This window comes from Colobus angolensis, unplaced genomic scaffold (assembly GCF_000951035.1).
Source record: "Colobus angolensis palliatus isolate OR3802 unplaced genomic scaffold, Cang.pa_1.0 Scaffold456, whole genome shotgun sequence".
In the NCBI taxonomy this organism is placed as follows: domain Eukaryota; kingdom Metazoa; phylum Chordata; class Mammalia; order Primates; family Cercopithecidae; genus Colobus; species Colobus angolensis.
In genome coordinates, this window is record NW_012117999.1 from 2253607 (window position 1) to 2267725 (window position 14119).

General features: G+C 36.9%; 1 protein-coding gene across 7 annotated transcripts in view; it reads left to right on the top strand.

Moving 5' to 3' along the window:
• XIRP2 (xin actin-binding repeat containing 2) overlaps nt 1-14119 on the top strand; it is a 357739-nt gene that overhangs the window by 339278 nt on the left and 4342 nt on the right. For 4 of the 7 annotated variants that reach the window (XM_011958041.1, XM_011958038.1, XM_011958039.1 and 1 more), the window contains one exon: nt 11925-12058. In XM_011958041.1, the coding sequence (XP_011813431.1) occupies nt 11925-12058 (134 nt within the window). Of the gene's footprint in view, nt 1-480; nt 9860-11924; nt 12059-14119 lie in introns of all 7 variants that reach the window. The other 3 variants (XM_011958035.1, XM_011958036.1, XM_011958037.1) reach the window with 1 other exon arrangement.

Genomic DNA, 14119 nt, shown 5'->3' on the forward strand with positions numbered 1-14119 from the left:
TCACTAGAGGAAAATAAGGGAAGAAAAAATTATGTATGTTCTAAAGTCTAATAATTAACATTAAAGTAATTAAATCAATTTTAAATGCCAGATGCTTACTCTGTTCTGTTTTAAATTCCAAGGAAAATGAAACAACCCTCAAAAGTACTTTAAGACTTTTACTGTTTGCCTCTAGATTACTCTGCATACCACATTAAGTAAAGGGAAAAAAAAATCACAATTGTGTGTAAATTTTAAAATATTGAGTCCTTGATGCATTGAATGGCAAATATAACTTTACAAGTAAAAATGGATTATAGGAAAGATAGTGACAAATATTGACTATTATTCCTAAGTAGGTCTCTAAATGAGTACACCACATATTGTTCCCAATGGAGATATCATAGGAGGGTCCAGGTTACAGACCAATGAAGGGCAGTGCCTAGGAAGCCTCTGCCACTACACTCACCTTTATAAGATTTGATTTTCTCTCCCCTAAAGATTGAATGTGAATGTGAAGAGACTTTAAAGCCATCATCAGTTGTGAGTACCTCTTCCACTTCTTGCATTTCAACCAGCCAGAGGAAGGAAACATCAACCACAAGATATGGTGATCACAGTATCACTTCCTCAACTCTGGCACAAATTAATGCTACTTCTTCAGGAATGACAGAAGAATTTCCTCCTCCCCCACCTGACGTACTTCAAACTTCAATAGATGTGACAGCATTTTCCCAGTCCCCTGAACTACCCAGTCCTCCTAGAAGACTACCAGTCCCCAAAGATGTATATTCCAAGCAAAGAAATTTGTATGAATTAAACCGTTTATATAAACACATCCATCCTGAGTTAAGAAAAAACTTAGAAAAAGATTATATCAGTGAGGTTTCTGAGATTGTTTCTAGTCAAATGAACTCAGGGAGTTCAGTCTCAGCAGATGTGCAACAAGCCCGTTATGTTTTTGAAAACACAAATGACAGCTCTCAAAAAGAGCTGAACTCAGAAAGAGAATACTTGGAATGGGATGAAATTCTGAAGGGAGAGGTGCAGTCCATTAGATGGATCTTTGAGAATCAACCATTGGATTCCATTAACAATGGCTCTCCTGATGAAGGTGACACTTCCAGGGGTGTTGCTGATCAAGAAATCATTGCTGGTGGCGATGTGAAATATACTACATGGATGTTTGAAACCCAAGCCATTGACACACTTGGGGCTCATTCTTCTGACACTGTAGAAAATGCAGAGAAAATTCCTGAGCTAGCCAGAGGAGATGTCTGCACAGCTCGGTGGATGTTTGAAACAAGGCCATTGGACTCAATGAATAAAATGCATCAAAGTCAAGAAGAATCAGCGGTAACTATCAGTAAGGACATAACTGGGGGGGATGTCAAGACTGTGAGATACATGTTTGAAACTCAACATCTAGATCAACTTGGACAGCTTCATTCAGTGGATGAGGTTCACTTACTGCAGCTTAGGTCTGAGCTCAAAGAAATTAAGGGAAATGTTAAGAGAAGTATAAAATGTTTTGAAACTCAACCATTATATGTTATTAGAGATGGTTCAGGTCAAATGCTGGAAATTAAAACTGTTCACAGGGAAGATGTTGAAAAGGGAGATGTAAGAACAGCACGGTGGATGTTTGAAACACAGCCGTTGGACACAATTAACAAAGATATCACAGAAATTAAAATTGTCCGAGGAATATCCATGGAAGAAAATATCAAAGGTGGGGTGAGTAAGGCAAAGTGGTTATTTGAAACCCAACCTTTGGAGAAAATCAAAGAGTCAGAAGAGGTCATCATTGAAAAGGAAACAATAATAGGTACAGATGTCTCCAGAAAGTGTTGGATGTTTGAAACACAGCCATTAGACATTCTAAAAGAAGTTCCTGTTGCAGATCCTCTACAACATGAGGAGATAATAGGGGGTGATGTACAAACTACTAAGCATCTATTTGAAACACTTCCAATTGAGGCATTAAAAGACAGTCCTGATATAGGAAAGCTTCAAAAAATCACTGCCTCTGAAGAAGAAAAAGGGGATGTTAGGCATCAAAAATGGATTTTTGAAACCCAACCTCTGGAAGACATTAGAAAAGATAAAAAGGAGTACACACGAACAGTGAAACTTGAAGAAGTTGACAGAGGAGATGTGAAGAACTACACACATATATTTGAATCAAACAATTTAATTAAATTTGATGCATCACATAAAATAGAGGTGGAAGGAGTCACAAGAGGTGCTGTAGAGTTAAATAAATCTCTCTTCGAGACAACACCACTGTATGCCATTCAAGATCCCCTTGGAAAATATCATCAAGTAAAGACAGTCCAGCAAGAAGAAATCATAAGAGGTGATGTAAGAAGCTGTAGGTGGCTTTTTGAAACAAGGCCCATTGACCAGTTTGATGAAAGCATTCATAAATTTCAAATAATTAGAGGAATATCTGCTCAAGAAATACAGACTGGAAATGTGAAATCTGCCAAATGGTTGTTTGAAACCCAACCTCTTGATTCAATTAAATATTTTAGTGATGTGGAAGAAACAGAAAGTAAAACTGAACAAGCTAGAGATATTATTAAAGGGGATGTCAAAACCTGTAAATGGCTTTTTGAGACCCAGCCAATGGAGTCTCTTTATGAAAAAGTTTCGTTAATGACCAACAGTGAAGAAATTCATAAGGGAGATGTCAAAACCTGTGCTTGGCTCTTTGAAACTCAGCCACTTGATACCATAAAAGATGACTCTGAAACAACAGTCAAATTGCAAACTGTAAAACGGGAGGAGATCCAAGGTGGGGATGTTCGTACAGCATGTTTTCTTTTTGAGACAGAAAATTTGGACAGCATACAAGGAGAAGAAGTGAAGGAAATCAAGCCTGTTGAAATGGATATACAACCTGGAGATGTTTCTAGCATGAGGTATAAATTTGAAAATCAGTCCTTAGATTCCATAAGTTCCAGTTCAGAGGAAGTTTTGAGAAAGATCAAAACCTTAAAAACTGAAGATATTCAAAAAGGCAATGTTTTAAATTGTAGGTGGCTTTTTGAAAACCAACCAATTGATAAGATAAAAGAAAGCCAAGAAAGTGATGAATGTGTTAAGACAGTGACAGACATACAAGGTGGCGATGTAAGAAAGGGGTGCTTTATTTTTGAGACTTTTTCTTTAGATGAGATTAAAGAAGAATCTGACTATATCAGCACCAAGAAAACAATTACTGAAGAAGTAATGCAGGGTGATGTAAAAAGCTACAGAATGCTCTTTGAAACCCAGCCACTCTATGCAATTCAAGACCGAGAAGGGTCCTATCATGAAGTAACCACAGTTAAAAAAGAAGAGGTAATTCATGGAGATGTGCGAGGAACAAGGTGGCTTTTTGAAACAAAGCCATTAGACTCTATTAATAAATCAGAAACTGTGTATGTTATTAAAGCTGTCACACAAGAAGACATTCAGAAGGGAGATGTTAGTTCTGTCAGATACAGGTTTGAAACTCAGCCACTGGATCAGATTTCTGAAGAATCACATAATATTGTGCCCACTGTTGACCATATACAAGGTGGCAATGTAAAGACAAGTAAACAATTCTTTGAGTCTGAAAATTGTGATAAGAATAACTATATACGAACAGTAAGTGTCAATGAAATACAAAAGGGCAATGTCAAAACATCTACTTGGCTATTTGAAACCCACACTATAGATGAACTGAGAGGAGAAGGGTTAGAATATGAAAATATCAAGACAGTCACCCAGGAAGATGTGCAGAAAGGTGATGTTAAGCAGGCTGTGTGGCTTTTTGAAAATCAAACTTTTGATTCTATTATGGAAGCACATAAAGGTGTCACAAAAATGACCAAGGAAGAAATCCCTCCTTCTGATGTCAAAACAACTACATGGCTCTTTGAAACAACACCACTTCCTGAATTTAATGAAAGTAGAATAGAAAAGATAGAAATTATTGGCAAGAGCATTAAAGAAACCTTAGAAGATCTCTACTCTCAAAAAGTTCTCCAGGCTCCTGGAATCATCATTGAAGCTGATGAAGTTGGGGATGTTCGAATGGCAAAATACAAGCTAATGAACCAAGCATCTCCTGAGATACAGAAAGAAGAAATTATCAGGGCTGACCTCAGAAATATAATGGTGAACCTACTTTCCAAAAGGGACTGTACTAAAAGAGAGATTTTGGTTAGTGAAGAAGAGAAGGGAAATGTTAATTTGACTAAAACTCAATTATTAAACAAATCAACTGAATTTCATGCTGAAAAAGAAGAGATAGTGAAAGGTGATGTACAACAAGCAATAAAAAACCTGTTCTCTGAGGAAAGATCTGTAAAGAAAGGCATCTTAATTCAGGAAGATGAAAGAGGAGATATTAACATGACTATCTATTGTCTTCTTCATGAAAATGATGGTGACAAAAATGAGCGTGAAGAAGTAATAGGGGGTGATGTCAGACGTACCATTCATAATTTATTGTCTTCCACATCAAACAATAAAATATCTGAACGGGCTAAAATTGATGCCTCTGAGAGGGGAAATGTTCAGTTTTTCACAACCTGCATAGAAGCTGGAGCTTTGGATTATCTCAAACAACTCCACACAGAGTCAAATGAGACACTGACAGCTAAACAACAAGAAGGAGAGAAAGAAATTATTGGTGGTGATGTTGAAGGCACAAAACTGTTACTGAAGAAAAGGCAGTCTCTGGTTGAACGTACTGTTAGTGAAACTGACATCATCCCTGGAGATGTGCATAATACAGTTAAGGTTTTTATGACTGAGCCTCAGAGTACGCTTGGTAAGATACCCAAAGAAGAGATTATAAAAGGTGATTTGGCATCAACCCTAAAATCCCTCAGCCAGGCTGTAAATCAGAAAACAGTGACAAAAACAGAAGAAATTATAAAAGGTAACATGCTAGCCACACTCAAGTCACTTAAAGAATCTAGCCATCAATGGAAAGAATCTAAACAGCCTGATGCCATCCCTAGTGATATTGAGAAAGCTATCGAATGTCTTGAAAAAGCTACAAATACAAGGACAGAAATTCTGAAAAAGGAGCTTCTCAAAGATGACCTGGAAACATCATTAAGGTCTTTGAAAGAAGCACAAAGAAGTTTCAAAGAGGTAGATAAAGAAGGTATAATCAAAAAAGATGCTCAAGTTGTGATGGCAGGATCCTCAGGAGAACAGAAAACAGATATTCATCAGGTTGCTGTCCAGAGGAACAAAAATAGTCTTCTTCAGCCAAAGCCAGGACCCTTTGAGCCAGCAGCCAAGTGGCAAGGGGAAGCAGATACTCTCAGTCAAACTATGGGAAAATCTTGTCATGGCAATTTAGAAGAAAGAACTGAGGTTAATCTTCCAAAAGCCCCCAAAGGCAGTGTAAAGATTGTCATAGATCGTGAACAAAACAATGATGCTCTAGAGAAAAGCCTTAGAAGACTATCTAATTCACACCATAAATCTATTAAAAATATTTTGGAATCAGGAGACAAAATGGGTGTCTGGACTGATACTACAGGAGAACAGCATCTTAGAGATGAATATATGAGCAGACAATTAACTTCAACTGTATCAGTTAAGAATAATCTAAAAACTAAAGAATCAGACAGGGAAGTGAGAGAGCTGAAGAAGTATGATGCCTTCAATTCCGTCCAATCTGCTGATAAAACCACTGGAAAGCAAGAGACATATGAACAGAGAAATGACCACCAGAAAACGGAGGCTTTTCATATAAAGAGTCCTAAAAAGACCGAAAATATTAAAATATTAACTGATACACAAAACTCCAAGCCCAGTCCCACCCAGCATCCAGTCAGCATGCCAGTTGGAGGAACTTACGACATTTCAGGGGACTTTCAGAAGCAAACTTTGTTAAAGCAAGAAACAAAATATTCTAATAAGAATATAAAGCAAAAGAATATAAACCTTCAACCAATGTGGCAGCCTTTGCCTGTAGAGCAAGACACAACCAATGTAACAGAAGTGGAAGTCTCTGAAAAAAATCACAATACATTTAAGAAAACCAACAAAAAGCAGGAGACTGATGTTCACTTGAAAAGCCAGGACTTTCTAATGAAGACAAATACTTCCACAGACTTAAAAACGGCAATGGAAAGGTCCTTGAATCCAATCAACTTTAACCCTGAGAATAATGTAAAAGAAAGTGAGTGCCCCCTTCCACCTCCATCTCCACCTCCTCCACCACCTTCTAATGCATCATCTGAAATTGAATTTCCTCTTCCTCCTCCACCTCCTTTAATGATGTTTCCTGAAAAAAATGGATTTCTTCCCTCACTGTCCACAGAGAAGATAAAGGCTGAATTTGAAAGCTTTCCGGGCCTGCCTCTTCCTCCACCTCCAGTAGATGAGAAATCTGAAAGAGAAAGTCCATCGATGTTTCTGCCGCCTCCTCCTCCTCCAACTCCATCTCAAAACCCAGCACATCTCCTTTCCTCCTCTGCTCCAGAAAAGCACAGTGGAACCTTCATGCAACAATATTCCCAGAAAGAAGCCTCAAGCTCTCAGAATTCTCAGGCTAAAATCATAACAGGAAAATCAGGTGTGTTGCCACCTCCCACATTGCCCAAACCCAAACTTCCCAAGCATATAAAAGATAATAAGAACCATTTCTCCCCCAAAGTTGAATTGACAAACTCCCTGTCAGATATGGAATGTAAAATTACTACCTCAAAGGATCAGAAAAAAGTAATGATGATGACCAGCAGTGAACACACAGAGACAAAGCAGAACGTTATTAGTAGGAGTCTTGATGAAAGAAAACAATTATTTGTTGACTCTGCAAACTGTCTCTCACACACAGTTCCAGAAACTTCAGCACCCAAGAAAAAACAGATTGTACCTCTTATAAAATCTCATTCATTTCCAGAGAGTTCAGGACAACAAAGTCCAAAACCTTATATGAGAAAATTTAAGACACCTTTAATGATTGCTGAAGAAAAATATAGACAACAAAAAGAAGAACTTGAAAAACAGAAACAGGAGAGTTCTTACTACAACATTGTTAAAACTGAAAGCCAAAATCAACACATATCAGAGGTGGAAAAGGAAATGCCATTACGAAAAACCAATGGGGAGGTTTCCGTATCTGGAATTGATTCAGAGCGCACCGTGGTTCAACCCAACCCAGGCTCTCAAAGTAATGCTCGGGTACTAGGAGTGTGTTCTGATAACCAGCTCTCTGCAACATCGCCAGTGACAGTCGCTGCCAAGAGGCTCCACCATGTTTTAGCAGCCTCAGAAGACAAAGATAAGATGAAAAAGGAAGTTTTACAAAGCGCAAGGGATATTATGCAATCCAAATCAGCTTGTGAAATTAAACAGCGTCACCAAGAATGTAGTGCCCAACAAACACAACAGAATAAGTATTTGGAGCAGTTGCACTTGCCCCAAAGCAAACCAATTTCCCCAAATTTCAAAGTTAAAACCATCAAGCTTCCAACTCTAGATCATACATTAAATGAAACAGACCACAGCTATGAAAATCATAAACAGCAATCTGAGGTTGATGTTCAAACCTTTACCAAACAACAATATCTGGAAACCAAGAAAACTGAAGCAAGCACTGAATGTAGTCATAAGCAATCTCTGGCTGAAAGACATTACCACCTACCTAAGAAGGAGAAAAGAGTGACAATAAAATTGCCTACAGAATCCGTACAGAAGAACCGTGAAGATAAGTTCAAGATAGTTCCTGGGAAGCAAAGAGAATTTGGGGGATCTGACAGAGGGAAACTTCCAGGAAGTGAAGAAAAAAATAAGGGACCATCAATGATTAGTCGAAAAGAAGAGAGATTAATAACTGAAAGAAAACAAGAACTTTTGAAGAATAAATCAGCACCAAAGGTCGTCAAGCAAAAGGTTATTGATGCACATCTTGATTCACAGACTCAAAATTTTCAGCAAACACAAATACAGACCTCTGAAAGTAAAGTTGAACATAAAAAATGGCCCCAGCCATGTAATAGTCTGCAGGAAGAAAAATGTCTCGAAGTCAAGGGCATACAACAGAAACAAGTCTTCTCTAATACTAAAGATTCAAAGCAAGAGATTACACAGAACAAATCTTTCTTTTCTGCTGTGAAAGAATCCCAGCAGGATGATGGAAAATGTGCCGTAAATATAGTGGAATTCTTGAGAAAACGTGAAGAACTACAACAGATTTTGTCTAGAGTAAAACAGTTTGAAGCAGAACCAAGTAAAAGTGGCCTTAAAACATTTCAGACACTGTTGAATACTATCCCAGGATGGCTGATAAGTGAAGAAAAGAGAGAATATGCAGTTCACATTGCCATGGAGAATAATTTAGAAAAAGTAAAAGAAGAAATAACACATATTAAAACTCAAGCGGAAGATATGCTTGTGTCCTATGAAAATATAATTCAGACAGCCATGATGTCCTCCAAAACAGGAAAATCAGGAAATAAACCCACTAGTCTTGAAACATCATCCAAAGTATCTAATGTTCATGCCAGCAATAATAAAAATAGTGAACAGAAAGAAAATAAAATTGCCAAAGAGAAAACAGGACAGCACCAAGTAGCAGCTCATGGTGAAGCAGCTGTTCATGGTCACGTGAAAAACCATCAGGAAATTAAACTCGATGAGAGCAACATTCCTCCTCCCTCTTTAAAAACACGCCCACCGTCACCAACTTTTATCACAATAGAATCTACTGCCCGACGAACGGAAACGCCTACTAAGGACGAGCTTTCTCAGTCCCGTAAAAAGGACAGTTATGTTGAACCCCCACCAAGAAGGCCCATGTCGCAAACATCTGAAATTCACAGAGCAAACACTTCCCCTTCTCCACCCAGGAGTCGCTCTGAACAACTCGTCAGACTCAAAGACACCACTGCAACGTTATCCAAAGGGGCCATCCCATGTCCAGTGGTCACCCCGGTTCCAATTGTAGAGAAGAGGTCTGAAATCATCATGTCTCCTGCAACACTTCGTCGTCAAATTAAGATAGAAACTCGTGGTAGGGACTCTCCACCTACAATCACAATACCAGTAAATATACATCATACTGCTGGTGGTTCCTCCAGAGAATCTGTGGAAGCTCAAGAGGAAATCAGGAAAGTGGAGAAAAGGGCTACTTACGTTCACAATGGTGGACTCAATTCCACTGATCCCATAGTGCCCGACACTGAAAGCTATGATGCAGTTGAAATCATCCGCAAGGTGGAAGTGCCTCCTCGCCTGTCAGAGCACACACAGAGATACGAAGCAGCCAACCGCACTGTTCAAATGGCTGAAAATTTCGTGAATGACCGTGAAAATGAAATAAACAGATGGTTCAGGGAATTTGAGCATGGCCCAGTTTCTGAAGCAAAGTTAAACAGAAGAGTTTATGCAAATGGAGAAACAAACCATAATATCCAGCAAGAAAGTCATACGTTTTGTCAGGAGGAATTTGGATTAACGTCTTTAGGAAATACGAGTTTTACAGATTTTTCTTGCAAACATCCTAGAGAGCTGCAAGAAAAGATTCCTGTTAAACAGCCCAGGATCTGCTCTGAAACAAGGTCCCTAAGTGAACGTTTCTCAGGCATGGATGCATTTGAGAGTCAAATTGTTGAGTCAAAGATGAAAACCTCTTCATCACATGGCTCAGAAGCTGGCAAATCTGGCTGTGACTTCAAGCATGCCCCACCAACCTACGAGGATGTCATTGCTGGACATATTTTAGATATCTCTGATTCACCCAAAGAAGTCAGAAAAAATTTTCAAAAGACGTGGCAGGAGAGTGGAAGAGTTTTTAAAAGCCTGGGATATGCAACTTCAGATTCTTCTGCAACTGAGATGAGAACTGCCTTCCAAGAGGAATCTGCATTTATAAGTGGTAAATGAGCTTGCAACGTGTTAAAGAAGATTAACCATTTAAAGCTATGTGTTCCATAGCCAAAATGATGTGCAGTTAAAGAGTGTGTAACTAAACAATATAACCTGAAACTAACAGCTTCCCATGTATGCTTGTATATTCTTTATATGCTTGCTTTTACAACTTTATTTTCACAAAAGCATATATTATGATTTACTTGCACTGTGTGAGAATAACAAATAGTATTATACAGATTACTGAGACATATTTGTCAAGGTAAATAAGGCTTTGGATAAAGCAACAGGTATAGCAATAATTTTATTTCATGCAATTATACTAGACAAAAATAATATCCCTTGATCTAATATTGACATATTTTTAACTGCCAGGTTTAAATGATGTTTGCACTGAGTCCAGTACAGACTGGTAGAAGTCCAAGACACAATTTACATTCTTCATGTGTGCTTTAGTATTTGTATTGGTCTGTATCTCTGACAAAAGTGTAAGTGTGGAATTAGACCTTTTATATATTCAACTATTGTCACTGAATTGAATAGAGTTAGTTTTCTCTGATGCCACATTTTTTAACTGAGTTTTTCACTTTTCTAAAAAATAAACTCTGAATCATGCTCAATCAACCTCATTCACAAATGAGCATAAACAATACATTTTAAAAATTTGATTTTATTTGGAAAGAGGGAGGTTTAAATCATATGAACTTAGTACATAATTTTTAACATCAAAGAACAGCTCATTTCCCTACTTCTTGCAATTAATGAGGCTTCATGATAAAAGAATTTTATATAATTAATGTGCATCATGAGTTTAGTCCATTCTTTTAGACAGATTGAAAGAAACAGCAAGCTTAAAAATAAAAACTGCTGAAACTAATAATTATGCGTCCATCATATTTGCAACATATGTGTCTAGTTTATCAGGTTAATATCATTCTTAATGTGCTTGCTTCTGGCATAATTAAGCAAAGCTGTCTAATTAATTTCAAATGCTCAGCTTCTGTTAAGATAGCTCAAAAACACATAGAACATACAAAGAAACTTGTGATAAACATAAAAATGTGTCCTCTACTAGAACCAAATAAGCAAAGGAGTTCTCTCAGTGGCCCAGATTGACCATCTAGGCACTAAAGTAGATATAATTATTTGTATAATGGACCCTGAGCATATTTGCTCTTATAAATAACTAATACCACAGCTTAGTCATTCTCACAGGTTCGCTAGGAGGACAAAAAGCAATTGTGAAGTGAAAGTTCTGTGTTAGTTTTAAACCACTATACAAACACTGGTTAGTAATAGAACCACTGTTATTCACAGGGGCTAACATTTACATGAAAGCCACAGGAAGTGAGCATAGGTGCTTTAGAGGAGCAAGAAAAGATGTAGGAAAACTATATAAGCAGATGCAAGAATCCAGAAAGCTCCACAATCTAAAGCCAGTTAGATTGAGGACAAATGACCCTGAGCATTTTAATGTATTCAGGAGTCTCATTGCATTACAGTTAAGAGTTGGTATCTTACAGTCAACTCTAAGTCATCAAGAAAATATTGAAGCAAATACAATGTCCTTGGCTTAAAAAAAGTATGTATATATTTTAGAAAGATCTATCTAAAATGTTTTAAGAAGTAAAAACTTTTGACTAGCTTAGGTACAAGCCTTTATATATAGGGAAAACTCAATTATCTAGAATGATAAGTTCTCTCAGAGCTACCCATTGCTGAGTATTATATATAGATGTATATTATATACTCACATATATGCACATATATATCTTTTTGATGTACTTATATGTCTAATGAACATATTTTACTCATGTATTTTTTTTTAATTATAAATGTCTACTCGTACAATCTATAAATGGTAGAGGCACTAGAGTAATGTAGACTATCCTACCAGACCCTTAAACCTGATGATAGGTTAGTCTCTGTCCAGAGAAGCACCATAAGGACAATAGTCTTAGAGCTTTTCCACTTTAACCGCATGGCCAGTTAATATGTTGTTTTGTTTTATTATGTTTTTACAATATGATTGAAGATAACACTACAGAAGCCTTTTTAAATTTTAATTTTAGAAACTGCTGCTCCAAGACAAGGAAATATGTATACTTTGTCAAAAGACAGTTTATCCAATGGAGTGCCTAGTGGCAGACAAGCAGAATTTTCATAAGTCCTGCTTCCGATGCCAACATTGCAACAGTAAACTGAGGTAAAATGTTTGATTGTCTTTGCCACAAACATTCCAGGAGACTGCAGTATACGTATAACCTCGTATCTCTAGGAAGATGCACATTTTTCCAGATCTTGCTGCTGCATCGGTTAACACAAACCACACAGGGGGATTTGCTCATGTTCTGTTAGGTATTTCTGTGACCTTTTTCCTTTAGGAATTTTACTTTTCTAATCAAATCTAAAGGATCCCTTTTGTCCAAACACAAAAATCACACAAATGAATAAAATTAAGAGTTATTCTGCAAATCAAGATTTTTAAGTTAGTGTGTTAGTCCAAAGTCTAGACTCTAGATCAGGAGGTAGCAAACATTTTCTGTTAAGAGCTAGATCATAAGTAATTTTGGCTTTGCAGGCCATACTGCTTCTGTCACTACTCACTTTCTATTAGCGTGCAAGAGCAGCCACAGATAACTAAACAAATGGGTGTGGTTGTAAATAAATGGGCTTGGCTGTGTTCCAATAAAACTTCATATACCAAAACAAGTGGTGGGTAGGTTAGAATTTACCTGTCTTTGAGCTAGACTAAGTTTTTAAAAATGAAATTGAAATTTAGAAAAATATCAGTGACAGGTAAGAGAAAAACTCTGTTTTTTTCTGGAGCAAACAGAAACACCCTATCCACACAGTTAAAATGCATTCATTTCCAAAACTCTTGAAGTAAATGCATTTAACTGAATGTGACATTTGGTGTGACTGTAGTCTGAGATGCTAAAATTTATGTTTTTTTGTTTTTTTTTTTTTTTTTTTGCTAAATCTAATGTGCATCTCTCAGACTATATTTTTTCTGACTTTAATTGACAATGTCTAACACCCTCATGGCAACATTCTTTTCCCTTGGTTTCCATGACAACAGAGTATAATGGCTTTCCCCCTACTCTTTGGGTGCTCCTTCTCAGGCACCTGTGTGGGGGACTCTCTGTCCATTACCAAGATGTAAGAGGTCCTCACAATTATGTTATGGGAATTTATTCCTCTCAACGTTTCTCTTCTTTCTAGTGAATCACATCCACTCCCATTATTTAAATAATCTATGTGGTAATGACTCTGAAGTCTGTACTGCTAGGCCAAATCTCTCTGTGCATCAGATGCTTATATCTCAATGACGGATATACTTCTCCAACGAGATTTCTCATAAGTACAGCAAACTCAATATGCCCCATTTTCTTCTATCTAAATTCCTTCTTTAATTGTACAGTCTTTATGCTACTGTATCAGTGAATGCCATTAACATTGACTCAGTGACCAAAGCATGAAGTTATCTTTGACTCCTTCCTCTCCTTCATTCCCTACATTCAAGTTCTGCAATTTCTGCCCCATAGATACCTCTTAAGCTATATACTTTTCTCCATTCCTATAGCAAGTATCATCTGTTAACACTACTAATTTCATTATCAAAACATTTTAAAATTACATTTGCCCTCCTCATTTTATAAATTATTGTACCACATCTTCAATTTCAGATCATATAGCCACTACATACCATGTTATGTCCCTTTTTGCTCTAATTTCATCTTAGTTTTCTGTTTGCAAAATATTAATGCCCATCAACCAATGCTTACCTTGATGTTTCTGCAGTTGTTCTGATGTTAAAGCTTGGTTTCTAGTGGACTCTTCAAAAAAAGCTCTCATGGAAACAGTATTCACTGAATTCTTACATGCTGATAACAATTTGTCTGTGACCTTTATAACAAAAGTCAGTTTTGCTGAAATTAAAATCTTTGGCTTATACTTTCTTTCATTGTATTCTTTGATACGTTATTTTATTTTCTTCTGGAATAAAGTATTGGAATAGCCTGATAACAATCTGATTTTCTGTTCCTTATAAGACCTATCTATATTTTTTCTTAAAGATACCCATGGATTTTTTTCTTTTTTCTTTTTTCTTTTTTTTTTTTTTTTGAGACAGAGTCTCGCTCTATCGCCCAGGCTGGAGTGCAGTGGCGTGATTTTCTGTTCCTTATAAGACCTATCTATATTTTTTCTTAAAGATACCCATGGATTTTTTTCTTTTTTCTTTTTTCTTTTTTTTTTTTTTTTT